The sequence below is a fragment of the Grampus griseus genome (genome assembly GCF_964374135.1).
Source record: "Grampus griseus genome assembly, chromosome: 7".
NCBI lineage: Eukaryota > Metazoa > Chordata > Mammalia > Artiodactyla > Delphinidae > Grampus > Grampus griseus.
This window is the reverse complement of record NC_139001.1, coordinates 7,658,147-7,676,898: the sequence shown is the minus strand read 5'-3', so window position 1 is coordinate 7,676,898 and position 18,752 is coordinate 7,658,147. Positions and strand designations below refer to the sequence as shown.

The window sequence follows — 18,752 nt, the reverse complement described above, 5'->3', positions numbered from 1 at the left end:
ATAAATTCATCATCATAGTGGGTTAATTTAATATGCCTTTCCCAGGAAATGATAGTTCAAACAGACCAGAAATTCAGTAAAACTACAGAAAATTTGAACAGCACGGTTAGCAAGCTAGCTCTAATAACCAATAACTAAGTATAATACCCAGAAATGAAGATTACACAGTGTTCTCAAGTGTTTCTCAAGAGAAAACATATACAAAACTTGACTTTGTATTAAAGCATTAAGCATATTTCAAAAAGTCATTGGTATCATACAGGTCATGTTCTTGGGTCACAATACAGTTAAATGAGAATAAGTGCACAGACATTTTTAACTTAAGAAAAATTCAGTATGTTTAGAAATCTTAAATACCTTCTGTTACCCTCTCCCAGATTAGTGGCTAGATGAATGGCCTAAATCAGAATATACTTGATGTCATGTTTCCTTAATGCTTGAAGGTTGAGTGAGTTACCTATTTCCTCATGGCTGAGTTTACCTCTGTCATTGCCTTGCACACGAAATACCCCCTTACATAGGACTTTGGGTTTCTACCCCTGCTTCTTTCCTCATACTACCCAGGAGTACCTAACTCTGAAATATGATCCATGTTGACCTACAGGCTATTCACCAGAGAGCCAAGAATGGTTGAAAGCCTTTATTACAAAGATACCATCAAAAAGGAAACTACCTTGTCTAATAAAAGAAACTCAGATTACCAGAGATTAGCAGTAGAGGAATGATTCCCGGGTGGGGAGGACAGCTGGACCACATGGATAGTCTCCATTTGGACATCCCCTTCCTCCTTACTAACCATGACTCCCTCTGCCCACTGACCTGGGTGCCGAGAGAACTTGTCATCACTTTGGTCCAAGTATGGTGCCCATAATCCTTTGCTTAGTACCTCAAGCACAACTGAGACTAGACTTTTGAACAGGACTTTACTTAAACCTTAGCGGGTAGCAAAAGGAAGAGCAACGGAGAGTAACAAAGCATCAAGAAGTGTCCTGCTTTCCACTGCTCCCAGGTCCAGGCCCACCTAGGTTCTGACCTGTCCCCACACTGAGCATCACCCGGGCGCCCGCACCTCAACGTCTGCCCTTCAGAATTCTAGAGCTAAGAGCTTCTGGAAAGACACCTTGGCCTCCTTCTTTCACTTCGCACTTCCCATCTGAGGACTTGCCCCTTCCCAGAAAGAGTAACATTAGGAAGGTTCATTTCCTTTAGAGAAGCATATGCCTATGTCTCACCCTGCAAGCCCCAGCACGAGAATTGTCTTGCCAGTGCACTACAGTGGCAGTATAATCGCTGCACACTAACAGAAGCCAGAGATCATTTGGTTATACATCTAGTAGGAGACCTAGTCTGCTCCTCTCCTGCCACATACATATCACTGGCCCCTGAGGTGACTTAAAGCATTACATCACTTTGTGCTCTGCACCACTTCTAACCTTGCACAGGGTATTTTATTGCAAAGGACTCTTTGCAATCCTTAACTCAGGTGGGACCCCACCTTATACCCCATGCCCACACAAACTACCTATTGACCAGGGATAGAAAGACTGAATCCTAGGCTCTTGTCACTTAGGTCATTGGGTGGGGAAATAGGCTTTACAATCCAGAGTCTTACTTTAAGCACCATGGGGAGAGCATCACGGCCCTTTGCTATATGGACCTGCTGGAATTCCGTTTCTGTCCTGCCTTGAAGGAGGGCCAAGGGGACAGATACATGTACAGAGATGTAAATCCTGTATGTTCTCCTGTTCTCCCGAGACCCTCAGGAGGCAGCCTAGCGCTTGCCTGCCCTTTTTGTACTGGACCACTCCTTTCAACCATTCTTCTCACCTTGAGTTGTCTTCCTCAGCTTTCTAGCTACTGGTCTTGCAGTTGATCTCTCGTGTCAGGCCTTCTCTAGCCTTTCGGAATTTGACTTCATCTCAGACTCAGTACCTTAATTTAAACCCCCAGATTCAGCTCCTCATATTCTCTTAGCCCATTGGTTATGCTTTTCCCCGTTTCGTTCACTTCAACAAACTGAACCCTGAAGTACCGTGTTTCAAAGGGATGGCCTTCCTAAATATCGAATACTATACTGTAAGAGGCAACTCACACTTATTCAATAATTAGGAAAATTTAATCTGTTAACTGTTAGAAATATATGCCCACATGTAGGTTAAAAATAAGATTTATGGGAATTCCCTGGTAGTCCAGTGGTTAGGACTCGGTTCTCTCACTGCCAGGGCCCTGAGTTCGATCCCTGGTCGGGGAAGTAAGATCCTGCAAGCCATGTAGCGTGGGCAAAACAAGAAAACAAGCAAAAAACAAAAAAGCAAAACAAAAAAAACTATGTGCAACATTTAATTTAATCAAAAATTAAATTGTTTTAAAAATCTGTTCCTTGTATTCTAGAAGAGAACCCCTGATAACTCTAACATAGATTTTTTTTTTTTTTTTTTGCGGTACCTGGGCCTCTCACTGCTGTGGCCTCTCCCGTTGAGGAGCACAGGCTCCGGACACGCAGGCTCAGTGGCCATGGCTCACGGGCCCAGCCGCTCCGCAGCATGTGGGATCTTCCCAGACTGGGGCATGAACCCGCGTCCCCTGCATCGGCAGGTGGACTCTCAACCACTGCGCCACCAGGGAAGCCCCTCTAACATAGATTTTGAAAAAGAAAAATTCCACTTCAGGGCCGTTTTCTACTTGGATACATTTCTGGGTTTTGTCTCTGACATCTTTATGATTCCCGGTGCTTCGAATACTATTCCTCCTACACTCCTGTGTAAAATCATTTCTAATCCTGGTTTTGAAACACTGATGTTTCCTTTTGCAGTCGCTTATGTCAGAGGGCATTCTGACCTCAGGCAAATACCAGGCAACCCAAGTACTTGATCTCAGACAAATCCTATTTTCATAGCCTGGCCCTTGATAATGAACCTGGGAAGAGAAATGGAGAATTCTGTAGAACCATCAGCTCATAAGGAGGTGCATGTCTTCTCCATTCATCTGGGGCATTGGTGAGTGAACAGTTTTAACTGTCCTTGTTGTATGGTCGTTTTTTACTGAATCGTACCTTGACTCAAAAAATCCAAGTAACTGAATAGTCATGCGAAGCCTCTGGCATCGAAGTGGGCTTCTGGGATGCTTGCCAATGAGTTCCTGTTTTGAGGACACAGACTCGAAATGGAAAGATTAAGTGGAGACACAGCCCCACCCCTCTAAGTCTTATTCCTATGTTCCATTCAAATCTTGCTAGCCTGATTCCTGTGGGGTCTGGGCTTTGGAAATTCTCTTTTTTTCATGGATGTCTCAGTGCACCTTGTTAAACCAAATTTGGACTATGGCCTGGTCATCTGCTTCCAGCTCTGCTGATTGGTTCCAGTTTCCTTGCTTATTAAAGCCAAGATAATCTGGCACCCACCACTCAGGCATCCTCAAGTATCTGGCACCAAGGTAAACCTGGAAGCCAGCTAAGAAGCCTCAGTGATCCAACACACTCATTGCGTGATGAGAGGCAGTTGTGGTCCCAGAAAGAGCACTGGAATAGGAGCAGAGCTGGGTTCTTGTCTCATCTTTGCCTCTACTGCATCATGTAAGTTTGGGCATGTCTGTGATTTCTCTGAAAATCTCTTTCCCCAGCTATATATGTGTTTGAACTAGACAGTTTCTCAGGTGTCTGGCAGTTCCAAAATACTGAGTATATGAAAAGCTAAGGGAGCAAAGCTCCATTTGTGCCTATTGTTGCAAAAACACAACCTAGCTTTAAAGGTATTAGCAATAAATGCCTAAAGTTGCATATGCTCCTGATGCTTTTCCACAAAAGTAGATAGTGTGACAACAAAATAAGAAGAGCACAGCCCATATTCTGGAGGTAAGAATTAACCTCTCTAGGCCTCACATTTCCCACCCTGTAAAACAGGGATAATAACGGCTAATTTTAAATTGCCTGGAAGATTAAATGAGATAATTCTTGGTACTTAGAACTGGGCCAGACAAAAAGTAAGTGCTCACTGAAAATTATTATTAATATAAAAATGGAAAGATTAAAATTGATATGGAATTTTAGTAAGCTTATGCTGAAATGATAAATATTTAATTGCTGTTCAAAAGTCAAAGTGGGAACAGAATAGAGAATCGAGAAATGGACCCACACGTGTATGATCACCTGGTTTCCAACAAAGGTGTCACTGCAGTGTAGTAAGGAAAGGAGGGGTTTGTCACTGGTGCTGGATCAATTGAATATCCATATGGAAAAAAAACATGAACTTTGACTCCTACTTCACGCCATACATAGAAATCAGTTGCATGTGGCTCATAGTGTGAAAGGTAAAACATTAATACTTCCAGAAGTGTTAACACTTCTCTAGAACATAACATAGAAAAATAAACTCATGACCTTAGCAAAGATTTCTTAAGTGGGACACAAAAAGCATTAACCTTAAAGGAAAAGAGTGATAAATTATATTTCATTAAATTTAAGAACTGTTCATCGAAAGACACCATTAAGATAGTGAAAAGGCAAGTCATAGAGAAAGAGAAGATATTTGTTTTATATATATATATATCTCCAGCAAAAGACTCTTATTGAGAATATGTAGAGCTGAACAAGCACTTTACTAAAGAAGATAGCCAACTGCCAAAAACATATGAAAAATGCTTAATATCATTAGTCCACAGGGAAAATGGAAATTAAAACCACAGTAAGATATTGCTATGTTCCTATAAGAATAGCTAAAAAATTTTTAAATTGACAATACCAAATGTAGTGGGGATATGGAGCAATTAGAACTCTCATACACTGACTAAGGGAAAAGTCAGGTACATCTACTTTGAAAAACTGTTGTACAGTATGTAATAGAGCTGAATAGATTCATACTCCGTGCCCCAGCAGTTTCATTCTTAGATAAATACCCAACAGAAAGGAGTACGTATGTAGAAGAATGCTCATAACAGCCTTATTCATAATAGGGGAAACTGAAAACAACCCAAGTCTCGATCAACAACAAAATGGATAAATTGTGCTATACTCTTACAATGGAATACTCCACAGCAATGGTACAGAGTAAATTCAGACACAACATGGATGAATCTCAAAAACACATTGAGCAGGCTTCCCTGGTGGCGCAGCGGTTGGGAGTCCGTCTGCCGACGCAGGGGACACGGGTTCGTGCCCCGGTCCGGGAAGATCCCACGTGCCGCAGAGCGGCTGGGCCCGTGAGCCATGGCCGCTGAGCCTGCGCGTCCGGAGCCTGTGCTCCACAGCGGGAGAGGCCACAATAGTGAGAGGCCTGCGTACCACAAAAAAAAAAACACATTGAGCAAAAGAAGCCAGATACACACACACAAAATACATACTGTACTAATCCATTTATGTAAAGTGCAAAGAGAGGCAGAACTGACCTATGGTTATAGATTACAGAGGTCAGAAAAAGCAGTTATCTTTGGTGAGTATAGAGACTGAGGAGGCACAAGAGAAGCTTCTGGAATTCTGATTATGTTCTATTTCTTGAACTGGTGGGAGAGGGGGGTGTTCACTTTATAAAAATTCACTGAACTGCATGCTTAAGGTTTGTATACTTTATGTATTTTATGCCTCAATAAAAAAGTTTATTTTAAAGAGCGAAGGAGTACCCCAAAAGTGGAAACAACCCAAATGTCTATGAAATATATTCAGCCATGGAAGGAAATGAAGTACTGATGCAGGCTACAACATGAAGGACCTGGAAAACATTATGCTAGGTGAAAGACAATCACAAAAGACTGTACACGTATCATAAGATTCCATTCAAATGAGGTGTCCAGAATAGACACATCTACACAGACAGAAAATAGATTAGTGGTTGCCTGTGGTTAGGAAGGTTGGGGAGAAATAGGGAGTGACTACAGACAGATATGGAGTTTCTCTTAGGGTGATGAAATGTTCTAAAATTGATTATGGTGTTGGTTGTGCAGCTCTGAATACACTAAAAACCATTGGATTGTACACTTTGAGTGAATTGTATACGAATGAAATCTCAAGCTGCTATGAAACCAAAAGCCAAGGGATACTGATAACTGTGGAATGATAAAAACCCCATAGGAGAAGGCTGTACCGTGTGGCCCTATGGCATGATAGTTAAGAACACTGATACGGGAGTCCAACAGTGCTCTAATCCTAGCTCTGATGTTTACTGTGTGACATCGGGCAAATTGTCTAACCTCTCTGAGCCTGAATGTTCTCATCTGTAAAATATGAATATTAATAGTACCTACTCCATAAAACTTATGTGAGGCTGATTCATTTAATCAAGAAATAGTTGAATATCTTCCATTTGCCAGGTCTAATCAGTGATAACTGTTGTTATAATTGGCCAGGAGGTTGTGCATCTGAAGAGTCTTTACTCCATTTTAGTGATGGAGGTGACAAGTAGATTTGAGAGTGTGTCCTGAGGACACACTCTTTGCCCTACTGTACCACACCAGCATCTATTGCAAAATGCAAAAGAAATGTTCATTTTAGTGCCACTAAGTTATTAATATTGAATTATGTACTGCTATTAAGAAAAGGAAGTATGTAATACATTTATAGAGGATTTCCATCCAGAAGTACTAAAACTATGAACAATTGATGATTAAAGGATTGGCATTTAGTTACCTAGAAAATTTAGCCGTTCAGGATATTTTATATGAAAACTGAGTCATAACCGCAATTGATACATGGATAATTTAAAAATAGAAAGTGACCATTTGTTACAGCAGTGTGAGACAGGGTTTTTATTTCGGTGAATATGTATTGTTCCCATACACGGTCTTAAAATGTGTGTTCTGCAAAGTCACCGTATAATCCTTTTTAAATGTTACATTGAGAGTGCTCATAGCCTACAGGAGTTGAGAAAGAAGCAATTATAAGTTAGTCAAGTACCTGGCACTAAGGGGCAGGCACATCCCATAAAGTAAGGGTTAAGAGCTTAGTTTTGGGAGTCTGACCTGCCTGGGCCTCAGTTTCCTCATCTGTAGAAAGAAATCTGTGTCATAGTATTGGGAGCATAGAGTGAATTAACACAGATGAAGTGCTCTAACAAGCAGGCAGTTGGTACGCTATTGTTGTGGGAGAACCAGTATGGTGGATTCATATCATGAATGTGCATAAGTTATGGATATAATTTTTGCTTAACTTTTGTGAAGCTTTAGGGAATTAGAAAAGTTTCTCCTTAATGCAAAGAGATTAATTAATGAAACTGAGTAATTAGATCCCAAAAGAGCTGATTAGGTATGGTGAAAAAATAACAAACCCAAACAGACTTGCCCAGAATGAGAGAAAAGCCACTAAGGGGTTTTGTCACCAGGATATAAAGCTTTTAGAAGCTTTTACATCTCAGAATTCAAGGTAACTATGAAAGTTGCTTTAATTTTAGCTGAAAGGGAGTTTGGGATTGGATTAAGCAGTTGTTCATAAGTTAACATTTTGTGAATAGGCATTTAAATACGCATAGATGTTTCTATTTGAAAACTGTACACCTCTTTTAAATTTGGCTTTTAAGAGTCTAGTAATTGTTTTGTTAATAGAGAGGCTTTTTAAAAATAGAGAAATCCACAGTTGAGTGTGAAAACATGCTGAAATTTGGTTTTCAAACTTACATCTTTGGGAAGCCAGTGTGCTGGAATCCTGCAAGCCTCGCTGAGCTCCTGCAGGCAAGAGAAATAGGTTCCTCATGGTGACCATACGCACTGAACCTCTAAAGTGGTGGCAGAAGCCTCAGGCTGCTACAAACTGGAGTCACATTTCTGGCATGGAAATAGTGGTTTCCTATTCAGCAGACGTGGGGTATGACCAGTTCCTGCTACTTCATTTACTGAGCTCACCTTCATAGAACTTGCCTGCAAAGTGCTGAGCTGCCGTTATCCTCCGGGACAGGTGGCCGATGAGCTGCTACCTGCTCTTTGCTGCCTACTGCCTGGGGTGGCCAGTGGTGCTTTTCTCTTGCTGTGTGGTGGGGCATCAGGGATAGGGTGGGTGCTGAGGGGGAACACAGCACTTTGTTGGTGTTTCTTTATTTTAAAAAACCCAAAACAGTGAAACAAGTAACCCATTTATGATATAAAAATTAGAATTTATATATAAGCAGAAAGAGAAAGTTATAATCCTACCACTCAGAGAAAACCATTGTTACCATCTTGATATATTTCTTTCCAGTCATTTTTAAGCCAGTTTACATTTTTTATTTTATACTTTTTATCTTTATTCCTTTCTGCAGCCTTTGAAAGCTGGAAACATTACAAATGTGTATGATGTAGAAAGGAACAGTCCCCATATCCTCAGCCTCCAGAGATCATCACTGGGGACATTTTAATTCTGTTCTTCGTAAGTGGTGACCCTCTCCTGCCTCTGTTGGCTTGTCTTTCTTTTAAAACTTGTAGCTAGTTTTACTTAACTGGATTTTTACTTTTTCAACTTTTTTCTTTCCTGACTTCAACCTCTACAAACCTTTTTTTTTTAAATTTTTGGATAGAGAATGTTGAACATGCACAAAAACAGACAGAACAGTATAATGAAACCCCTTGTTTCCCTCTTGCAGCCCCGTCAACCCTGAAGCCATGGCCAGTCCACCCCAATCACATCCCACGTACCCCACGCCCCACTCCCAGCCCTTACGTGGACCTGCTAACTTCGTAACTGCCTTCGAAGGTCCTTCTCGGCCCTTCTGACTTCACTCTCTTTTGGCAATGAGGAAGGATCAAACGCCTGCCCTCCTGCACTCAGAACTTCTCATGAGCCGGTGCTCGGCTCCCTGTCGCAGGTCTGACCGGCTGACCTGGGCTTTCCCCGCTCCTGGAAGTTCCCAGACGTTGGGTGTGCCAGCCTCACATGTTCAGCTCCTCATTCCTTTCCTGTTAATGAAGGAGGCCATCGCTCAAATCATTTGGAAGGGGAAAAGTGGAATTTACTACCTGGGTGTTCCTCTTCCATGCTGTTCATATAAATTTAAACTTAGATTCCTGAGAATTAGATTGAACATGACAAAAATTGCTGTGTGGGCAGTTTAGTTGAGTACTTGCAGATTGATAGAGCCCTTTGTAATAATGAAGGAAAAAGGTTCTCTAAGCTGCTTGGTTCCAGGAGGTGAGGTCACCAGTTAAGGAGTTTGTAACTAACGCTCCTCATTAACCCTTTGCTGGGTGGCAAAAAGAAAATACAAAAAAAAAAAACCAGTCCACAGGCTCTTCAAATCCTGGCCTCAGGAGAACCTAAGAAATCATCTTGTACAACCCCCTTCTCAAGCCTGGGGACCTTACAATGCATTCAGATTTACTTGTCCCAGAATTTTTTACATTGACCCCTTTTAAGCTTTTGAAATATTCTCAAACCATCACCACGTCATGGCCATGGACTTCTGCCATGGCTTGCTGTACCAGTGGTCAACTTTTGCATTTGATTACATAACCAAATACCACACAGAACTGGAAGACATCAGAGTTTGAGGTGTCCCTCTTACCTGGCAGTCCAATCAGTGTTTCCACCAAAGTCAAAGGGAATTTGCTTACCCCAACTAAAAGATGGAGTTTGTTGTGTGACCACAAGGTGATCCAAGCCCAATTGCTTCTCAGCGATGGAGTCTGTCTCTAAAATTCAGTGGGATCAAAATAAGGTCAGGACCTGCATTCTGGCTGGATGTGGTGCCCTACATGAGGCCCCTCCTTGCTGGGGATGTCTGGACAGCAGGAAGTCCCTTGCTCTCAGTCCTCTTGGTTGTATTACCCTTTCTGAGCTCTCAGAACGCTGTTTTCTCACTCTTTTAAGACTCACGTTGTTGGGAAAACTGGCCACAAGGTCAAGAGGGTGACCCAAGCAAGAGCAGCATGTTCCTGTCATGCAGACTGGATAGAAAGCAGTCTGTGGGTCAGGCAGCCCAATATCTGTTGCATGTGTCAGTGTGTCTAGTAGGTCATGCTTCTTTTCATAATCTACCTTTGTTTACCAAACGTATTACGTCACTGAAGGATTGCTTGACTTGGTTTGCCTGTCGGTGCCATTCCTGAGAGATCGTGGTCTTCTTCAGGCTGTTTTCAGTCCAGTGTGACCTCGGGTGCATTCGTAGAACCATGGTATGCAGGATGAGGCACTGACAGCATGAGGAAGTGAATGTGGTATATCCAGCTAATGTCATTTCTCTGCTTAAAACTCCCCAGTGGTTTCCCACTGTACTTGAAATAAAATCTAAATGCTTCGTCCAGGCCCATCAGAGCATCTCTTGTTGGGCCACCATCTACCTCACTAGCCTCTTAGCTTCCAGTTCTCTCCTTTCCAATCTTCTGTTCCTTAGATGCACCCAGCTTGCTCCTACCTTCAAACCTCTGCTCTGGTTGTTCTCCTGCCCGGGATGCTCTCCCCCATGTCATCATGTGACATCCTTTTTGTATACACAGGTCTCAGTCTATTTCCTCAGAGAGACCTTTCCAAACTAAATCCGAGGTAGGTCCCAGGCATTCTCATCACCTCACCTGTTTTATGTTTTTTTAAAAAAAATTTTTTTTATTATTATTATTTGTTAATATTTATTTATTTGCCTGCATCGGGTCTTAGTTGCAGCACATGGGATCTTTGTTGCAGCATGCGGGATCTTTTGTTGTGGCACGCGGGCTCTTCGTTGCAGCATGTGGGCTTCCCTCTAGTTGTGGCACGTGGGCTCAGTAGTTGCGGCACACTGGCTCTCCGGTTGTAGGGCATGGGCTTAGTTGCTCCACGGCATGTGGGATCTTAGTTCCCCGACCAGGGATCGAACCTGCGTCCCCTGCATTGGAAGGCAGATGCTTAACCACTGGACCACCAGGGAAGTCCCCTAACCCTGTTTTATTTTCTTCAAAGTCCTTTCTACTGTGGTAAGTAATCTTATCATTTATTTGTTTGCTTATTGTCTTTCTCTCCCCACGAGAATGTAAGCTCCACAGGAGAAGGGAGCTTGTCAGTCTTGTTTACTTGTATGTCTCCAGAGCCTAGAAAAAAAAGTACCTGCCACATAGTAGGAGCCTAATAAGTATGTGTTGAGTGGCTAATTGAGTGAATGTAGGTGGTTATTAGGAGCATGTTTGGGAGGAGGATGTTGAGGATTACAATAGTGACTCACAGCCAAGCCACATGGCTACTTAGCCCGAAGGAGAGAAGATCCAGGGGGCTATGTGCTAACTATGTAAACATTCAAAGCTGGTGCTATCCCCAAAGTAGAGCCTGCCCTGCTGGAAGAGATCTGCCACTTCACTCATTTCTCGAAGCCAGACTGCTATCCCCTGAGGAGATGGGCTTGTTCTGGGCGGCCCCATGGGGTAGAACTGGGCCACCAAGTGGGAACTCTAGGAAGATGTGTTTTGGCTCTACGGGGGAGACTTTTTTTTACATTGTCGTTGCTGTCTGAGGGTGGAGTGGACTATACTAGCGAGTAGTGGTTTCTCAGGCACGTCAGGTGTGCAAGCGAAAGTTGGACACACTCTGGGAAGACCCGGTGTGGGGAGGTATGGGGATCTAACTCTACGGTTAGACCAGGCAGGGTTTACAAGCCCTTTCAACCCGGAGTGGCAACAAATCTACCCTATGTTTTTATTTTCTTATTCATTCAGTAAATGTCATATACCAGCTGTGCGCTCAGGCTTTCCGCCGCCCTTCATACTTCCCCCTTACGGGGGGTGGGGAGGGGGTACCTACCTCAGGACCCCCTTGCAGTGAGTGGTGGGGGGTTGGGGTCGGGGGAGGGCTGCAGGGAGGGTGTCAGACGCCGTAGGAAGACACAGAAGTCGGGAGGGGGGAGCCTGGTCTAGGTCATCGGGGAAAGCCTGCCAGAGGGCGTGGGCTTTACACAGTGCTCTGCAGAACTGGTGGAGGTCGTCAGGAAGAGAATCGGGAAAAACACCCTGAGGGAGAAGAGTGTGGAGCCTGATGGGTTTGAGCAGCTTAAGAAGTTCTGTTACAGTTTCTGGCACTTAAGGGCTTGGGGCCAGGAAAGTTGAATGTGCCCAGGGCAGACCCACGTGGTAAAGAATTTTGTCATTACTTCTTTGTGAAGCAGTGATAGAGCACAGTGTGCGGCGGGGGGGGGCAGCGGTGGGAGAAACAAGCCGGAGGGGCTGGAACGGTGGCAGAAGCCAGCCCAGTAAGGCCTTGGAAGCCGGGTCTGGGCTGCGTGCCCGGGGCAGTGAGGGCCCCGCAGGGTTTAAGCAGTGGAGTGACAAGGGGACTTGTATTTTGGAGAGAGCACTACCCTCAGTGTGGAAAACGGGTTTGAGAAATGGCGGGAGAGCCACACACAGGTTGTTAGATGGTCCTTGAGAGAAGCAGTGGTGGCCCTGACTAAAGTGGTGATGTGGGGAGAAGAGAGATGAGCAGATTTCAGAGATGTTTGGGAGGGGAGTTCAGTGATGGGTCAACACAGGCCAAGACAAACCTGGGGTGTTTCAGTTTGGGGCAGTCGCGGCGCCTTTTTTGGTTTAGTGGAGGTGATCCCATTTCCTGGGACGGAGAACACAGGAAGAGAAATGGTTTTGCTGGAGGTGGGGACTCTTGGAGGCATGAGGCTGAGGTGCCTAGGGGACAGCTAAGTGGCAGTTCCCAGTAGACCCTTGTGTACGTCAGTCTGGAGCTCAGAGAGGTCTGGGCTGACGGCACCGACAGAGGAGCCTAAAGCAGAGAGTTGCTGCCTGAACTCCTGGGAGTGGATGAGACAGCCCAGGGGGAAAGGGTAGGGTTGGAAGAGAAGGCAGCCGGGCATGCCAGCATGTAAGGTGCAAGGAGAGGAAGAGGAGCCTGGGAAGGGGCAGGCACCCAGAGTGGGGCCTGGAGCCAGAGGAGGGAGAAATCACCGGGCCCCAGATGTCCTCTGAAGGTCAGGCCAAGACACGCCTAAAAAGGTTTCGACATTAGGGACCTGAACAGAAGCAATTATTTTTTGCTTTTGCTAAATGAGGTATATTTAGCAACGTTGTTACCCTATATTCCGGATTAAAAGGGGTGCCCCTACTGGGTCAAGAAGAGCCTCTGTCACCACAGTCCAGTCTCAGCAGTGGGTAAAGGTGAACTCAAGTGACCGAAGTCTGGAAGGCCCTGGTCTCCCTCCCGGTAAGGGAAGCCTGATACTTTCCCACCTGTAATAGCCTTGACCCTTTCAGGTACTTAGGACAGTCACTCTGCCACCAGGTAGAGATGACTGTAAACAAGAAATGTAGAAAGGAATTGTTAGATCTTAAGGAGTTATAATTAAATAGAACTAGAGTTGACGGCTTAGTGGTTGTTCTGTAATGAGTCCCTGTTGCGAGTGGCTAAAGAGATTGGCAGTGGGAACCAGGATGTGGCTGGGAACAGGGCTGGGAGAAGTCTCTGACAGAACTTCTGAATTCATAGCCAAGAATGTGGCTTCTATTGAATCATAAAAGATAGGGAGGGATTTCTAGCTGTGACCCACTGAGATGAAAAATTGGGTTGTATTATCTTGTCCTGGAGTTACCATGACAGTGGTTGGGGGGCAGGGGGTGGTAATAAAAGGAACAGAGGCTCTGAGTCTGACCTGGTTTTGAATCCAGGGTTTACTGCATACTAGCGAGGTAACCTTGGACAAGTGACATGGAGCCTCTCTGAGCCTCAGATGATTCATTTGTGAAACACGGTTTATATGGCTCTTGTCAAAGGTACATTAATGTGTGTGGAGCCCCTGGCACAAAAGAGATGTTAAATAAATGGTCACTACTGCTATCCTTATCATTTTTATCATCATTATTGTCAAAATTACGTTCATGTTGTTGTTGTAGATTACAAAACACTTTCACATGTTCTCACTGAAGTAAAAACAGATTTCAGCTCAACTTGCTCCCACAGAATGAGGTTTTGCACCCTTCCTCTGTCATAGCACTGGTAATACCACATTATCACCACACTGGTGTATCTGCCAACCGCATTAGACTGTGAGTGCCTTAAACAGAGGGGTCCTCTTATGGATGCCCAGTGCTAGAGTAATCTAGTGCTTCCGTTTCCAGGCATCGTGGATCCACGTAAGGAAGCACTTTCCCACGAACAGAGCCCTTCAGAAGTAGAGCAAGTAGCTTCAAGCCCGACCCCTCGCCGGGGGTATGTCAAGGGCCACCTGGCAGGGACATAGTTGAAATGGGGCTGAGCTGATTGGGAGGCTGGCTTAGAAGAGATGGTTCTTAAGCCCCTATTTACGTCCTATTAGTGCTTTAATTGGATGAAGCAGTTCTGGTGTCCACTCAAGTTCATTCACAGGAGCATTTGCGGACTTCCCTGGTGGCGCAGGGGACACGGGATCAATCCCTGGTCTGGGAAGATCCCACATGCCGCGGAGCAACTAAGCCCGTGCGCCACAACTACTGAGCCTGCGCTCTAGAGCCCGTGAGCCACAGCTACTGAGCCCACGCGCCGCAACTGCTGAAGCTTGTGTGCTCTAGGGCCTGCGTGCCGCAACTACTGAGCCCGCATGCTGCAACTAAAGCCCTTGCGCCTAGAGCCTGTGCTCCGCGATAAGAGAAGCCCCCGCAATGAGAAGTCTGCGTACTGCAATGAAGAGTAGCCCCCTCTCACCGCAACTAGAGAAAGCCTGCGCGCAGCAACAAAGACCCAACGTGGCCAAGAAAATTAATTAATTAAAAAAAAAAAAAAGAAAAAAAGAGGAACATTTGCATGTATTTAAGTTTGTGGGCCCTGTGCACAGTGAGCCAGACATGGCCGGCCTTGAGGACTCTTCCTTCCGGTGCTTCCCCAGCTCTTCAGAACTCGCAGGACTCACCTTAACCCCAGGAGATGAATATTTTTTAATGTAAATGTTCGAAGTATAATTTTCTATGGCAGACACAGCGCATTTCAAACATCAAACGGGTCCTGGGTGTTTTGGCAGCGTTTACTACATAACCTTTTGGATTTATATTTTCTCTTTCATAGAATAAAAACTTCAGTGCCACTACCTCAGGAGTTCCGCAAGTTCACATTATGTAAATATATGTAATAAAATATTTACTTAGGGTTTCCATAAAAAAGGTCCGAAGGAGAGAATAAGAGCGCTTCTCTTTGCTGGTTTTAGAGGCTCTTCTGGGAATTCTGAAATTTAAGCCTCTCAAATATGTTTGGATTGGCCCCCTTCATGTTTTATCTCCTGTAATGAACTCTTTGTCAGTTTGTCAATTTTGACTAAGGACAGAAAGTTCATGTGTAGTAACAACACACAGACTGAATTTAAAATTATGGTTTATATCATGATGTAATAATCCTTCTCTTGTCCTTTGGTCAATATTTACCTGTTGGGCTCGTGCATGATAATTCTGACTTCAGAAGAAGACACTTTATTTTACCTTCTCCAAGTGTTGGCTTTAGATACTTGTAATATCAAAACTGGGAGTTGTTGAGCCGTCTGAGACGCTTGGCCGAATTCTGTTAGGGTTGAGTTCCTCGATCATTGCGGGGCAGGTTTCACTGCTCCCAGTGACCCAGCAACACAGCTGCATGGCTCACATGATGAGGCAGCTGAACTTTGAGCCACGCTGGTTTTCCTCAGCTTTCCAGACAGCCCTCTCCTCTGTGGGAAATAAGTCTATTCTGTTATCCCATAGCAGCCAGTATTTCTTAGATGGACTTGGGTTTTCCCTAATGTATTAGTGTTACAGGACTGGGTGGAGAAACCCAATGCTGCCCTGTAGGAGTGTGAGACAGATGAGAGTGGGGAATCTTAAATTCTTTTCCATCCCTGAACCTTTTATTTTAACCGCCCCAAGTTTAAACATTTTTCCATTTTAAAAACAGGGAAGAATCATCTCCCAGTGAAGAAGGAATAGGAGGACAATAAATGGCTACAAAATTTGAGGCTAAAATGTGAGATACCTTAAGACTGATTATCCAGGTAACCAGAGGAAAGAGTGGTGACGTGTCAGTAACTCTTTCTGAGTCAACTTGGGAATCAGTCAGGATTCTTTTAGTGAGAATTCAAGTTCAGCTGGATCCTGGAGTTCAAATGAGGTCATCATGATCCTCCCTTTATTTCTTAGACCTATTATTTTCTATATTCGCATGATTATGTGGCAAAAATGTTTCCTTGGCAGCTCCAGACTTATTGTCTAGGGTCCTGGGAGAGAGACCCTCTTTTCTGAAGCCTGTATCAATCCCTGAAAACAGGCTCAGAATAGATCTCTTGATACTTGAGTCACATGCCTGTGCCTAGACCAATCACTATGAACAGGAATGGAGTATAACGGAATTCCATCAAGCACATACTTAAATTGTCAGCAGGTTCACCTTTGTGCTTGTGTCATCAGTGTGCTTCTGTCTGCCCATTATGCTTCCCCTCTGCAAACTATATGCCATTTCACATGTGTACTCTTTTCCATATTCTGTCCATTATATGCATTTTTGTGTGCATATGATCACATATACTCCATCTGATAGATGATTGATGGGATGTTCAAGAGGAAATCTTAAATGTATAACCTAACCAGCCCCCAAGCCCACTTTAGGTATGATTCTACCAGCCTGAGTCATCTGACCATGTCTCTGGTAGAACTCAGAGAGAAGATGGGGTCTGTTGAAAAAACAACTCCACCAGGAAGGGAAAGGGCAATTCTAAAATGGAAAAAAAGTAGGTCTTTTACCACAGTAGGCAAACAAATTGTTGATTCGTTCACTCAACAAACATTGAGTGCCTATGGTGTGTCAGGCATTCTTCTAGGCACTGGGCCTACAACAGTGGACTTGACACAAAAGGCCCTGCCTTACTGGAGCCTGCACTGTAGGGGCAGACAGTAAACACATGAGCCAATAAAGATGTGCTGTGATATCTGTTAGTGATGAAAGCTCTGAAGAGAAGACGACGAGAAGCATCTTCAGTTATGGATTAGGTGCTTTAACAGAGGGCAGAGAATCTCTTCTTGTCCTGGGATTCTCTTTCAGTTGACCCTTATAAGGTAGGAAGGATTTTGATGGGCAGATCCTGTTGTGATTATTATCCCAAGCGTAAGAAAAAGCATGAGCCAAGCAAGCATCTGAATGGGATGAGGTAAGATACGTTCTGGGAATGGAAAGCAGTTTCCCATGACAGCTGCATGGAGAGGATGTGGAGGATGAGCCATAAGGCTGGCGAGGTGGACTGAGGCGAGCCCGGGCAAGGGCACGAGTAACAGGCTAAGGAGCGACATCAGCAGACCCATGGGTACGAGAGGGGTGTTAGCAACAGTGTGGAGGGCTAAGTGGGAGGGGGTGGAATCAAGGTAGGAAGGCCAGCCATGGGGCCGAGGAAAGGCTGTGGCCGGGGTAGACAGGAACGGCAGTGCTTTCAGGGGCAGGGGCTGCAGGATTTAGGCATTAACTCCTTCTAGTGAGCTGTAAGGATTTGTTCGTCATCCAAAATGAGTCTTCTTTTACAAGTCTACTGATGTTTACTCAAAGACAAGAAGCCTTTAGAAATGGTAAACATTTGTAAAAATGGTTAATGTGATAAATGATTAATGGGATAAAAATGGTTAATGGTTAATGGGATAAAAATCTCATCATCTGTTGGCAGTACAATGAGGAAAGTAAATATAGCGCACACCGCAGTGGGTAGGTGGCGCACCGGGCCAGCCTGAAAATGGCAGCCTGTACTCCAAGCCCTGTGACCTCTGGGAGGGACATGCCTTCTCCGGATGGATTCCCAGGAGGGATTGCCCTTGCCTTCCATTCCAGGCTGATCAACCTTCTTGTGCATCTACAGGCAACTTTGAAGTGGGAGTTCACATCGCTGACGTCAGTTACTTTGTTCCTGAGGGATCCAGTCTGGATAAAGTGGCTGCTGAGAGAGCTACAAGTGTCTACTTGGTTCAGAAGGTAAAAATCAGTTTCCAGTTTCTTGGATTGAAAGATGTGCTTCTATTTAATCATCTTCCTTTGTTTGTTTGTTTCTCCTTAAAAACATCCATGAGGGACAGCAATCTTGTCTGAACATCTTTTCTCACATCTAGTGAGATCTTTAAAAAATGGTTTTCCCCGGAAAAGTGTTTGCCCTCGGTTATTGTATGTTTTCCCGTTAGGCCCTTGTATGTCCAAGAGGAGCCAGACTGAGGCGTTCTCAAGGCAGGACACAGGCACTCATCTCAGGCCTTCAGACTGGCCCTGCCATGTAAGTAGCTCAGACAACTGGTCAGCTTCAGAAAGAAACGAGGGACTTTCAAACTGTTGTTCCAAAGTGGGGCTCAGCAAACTCGGCCCACACCGGTCACAGTTTTTGTAAAGTCTTATTGCCATACAGTCACACCCGTTCATTTACGTAATGTCTGAGGTGACGTCACACTACTGTAGGAGAATGGAATGAAAATTTACTAGTGGCCTTTTAAGAAAAAGTTTCGAACTCTGGTGTAAAGAGTGGGGGCTGATCTGCTCTTGACCTGCCCCTTACAAGGTAACCTGGTACATCCCAGAGGTGCAGAAGCAAAGGGAGCCAAGTCTGGGCTTTTCCTCTTAGTCCTGATGTTGCCTCTCTTGGTAAGTCACCGAGTCTCTCTAGACCTCCTTTGACAAGTACTTAATGATGAGCGCCAGGCACTGCCCTAGGCCTGGTGGTGAATAAAAGACCACACCTGAGTTATTCCCCCACTGAAGCTCATGAATTCCTCTCCAGGCTTCTCCCGCCTCCATTTGACAGTCTGTTCATCTGCTCATTTGGCTCATCTTACATCACTGACTGTATCATGACTTTCACCTCCTAACTTCCTTGAACCCGGTGATCCAGTTTTGGATTGCTACATACAACTGGCTTGACCCTTCCCTCCTCCCATGCCCTTGG

General features: G+C 44.5%; 1 protein-coding gene across 5 annotated transcripts in view; it reads left to right on the top strand.

The window, feature by feature from the left end:
- The window catches only part of DIS3L2 (DIS3 like 3'-5' exoribonuclease 2), a 374,067-nt gene that overhangs the window by 240,485 nt on the left and 114,830 nt on the right, over nt 1-18,752 (top strand). For 4 of the 5 annotated variants that reach the window (XM_082658674.1, XM_082658675.1, XM_082658676.1 and 1 more), the window contains exon 11: nt 17,685-17,797. In XM_082658674.1, the coding sequence (XP_082514800.1) occupies nt 17,685-17,797 (113 nt within the window). Of the gene's footprint in view, nt 1-17,684; nt 17,798-18,000; nt 18,090-18,752 lie in introns of all 5 variants that reach the window. The other variant, XM_082658678.1, reaches the window with a different exon arrangement.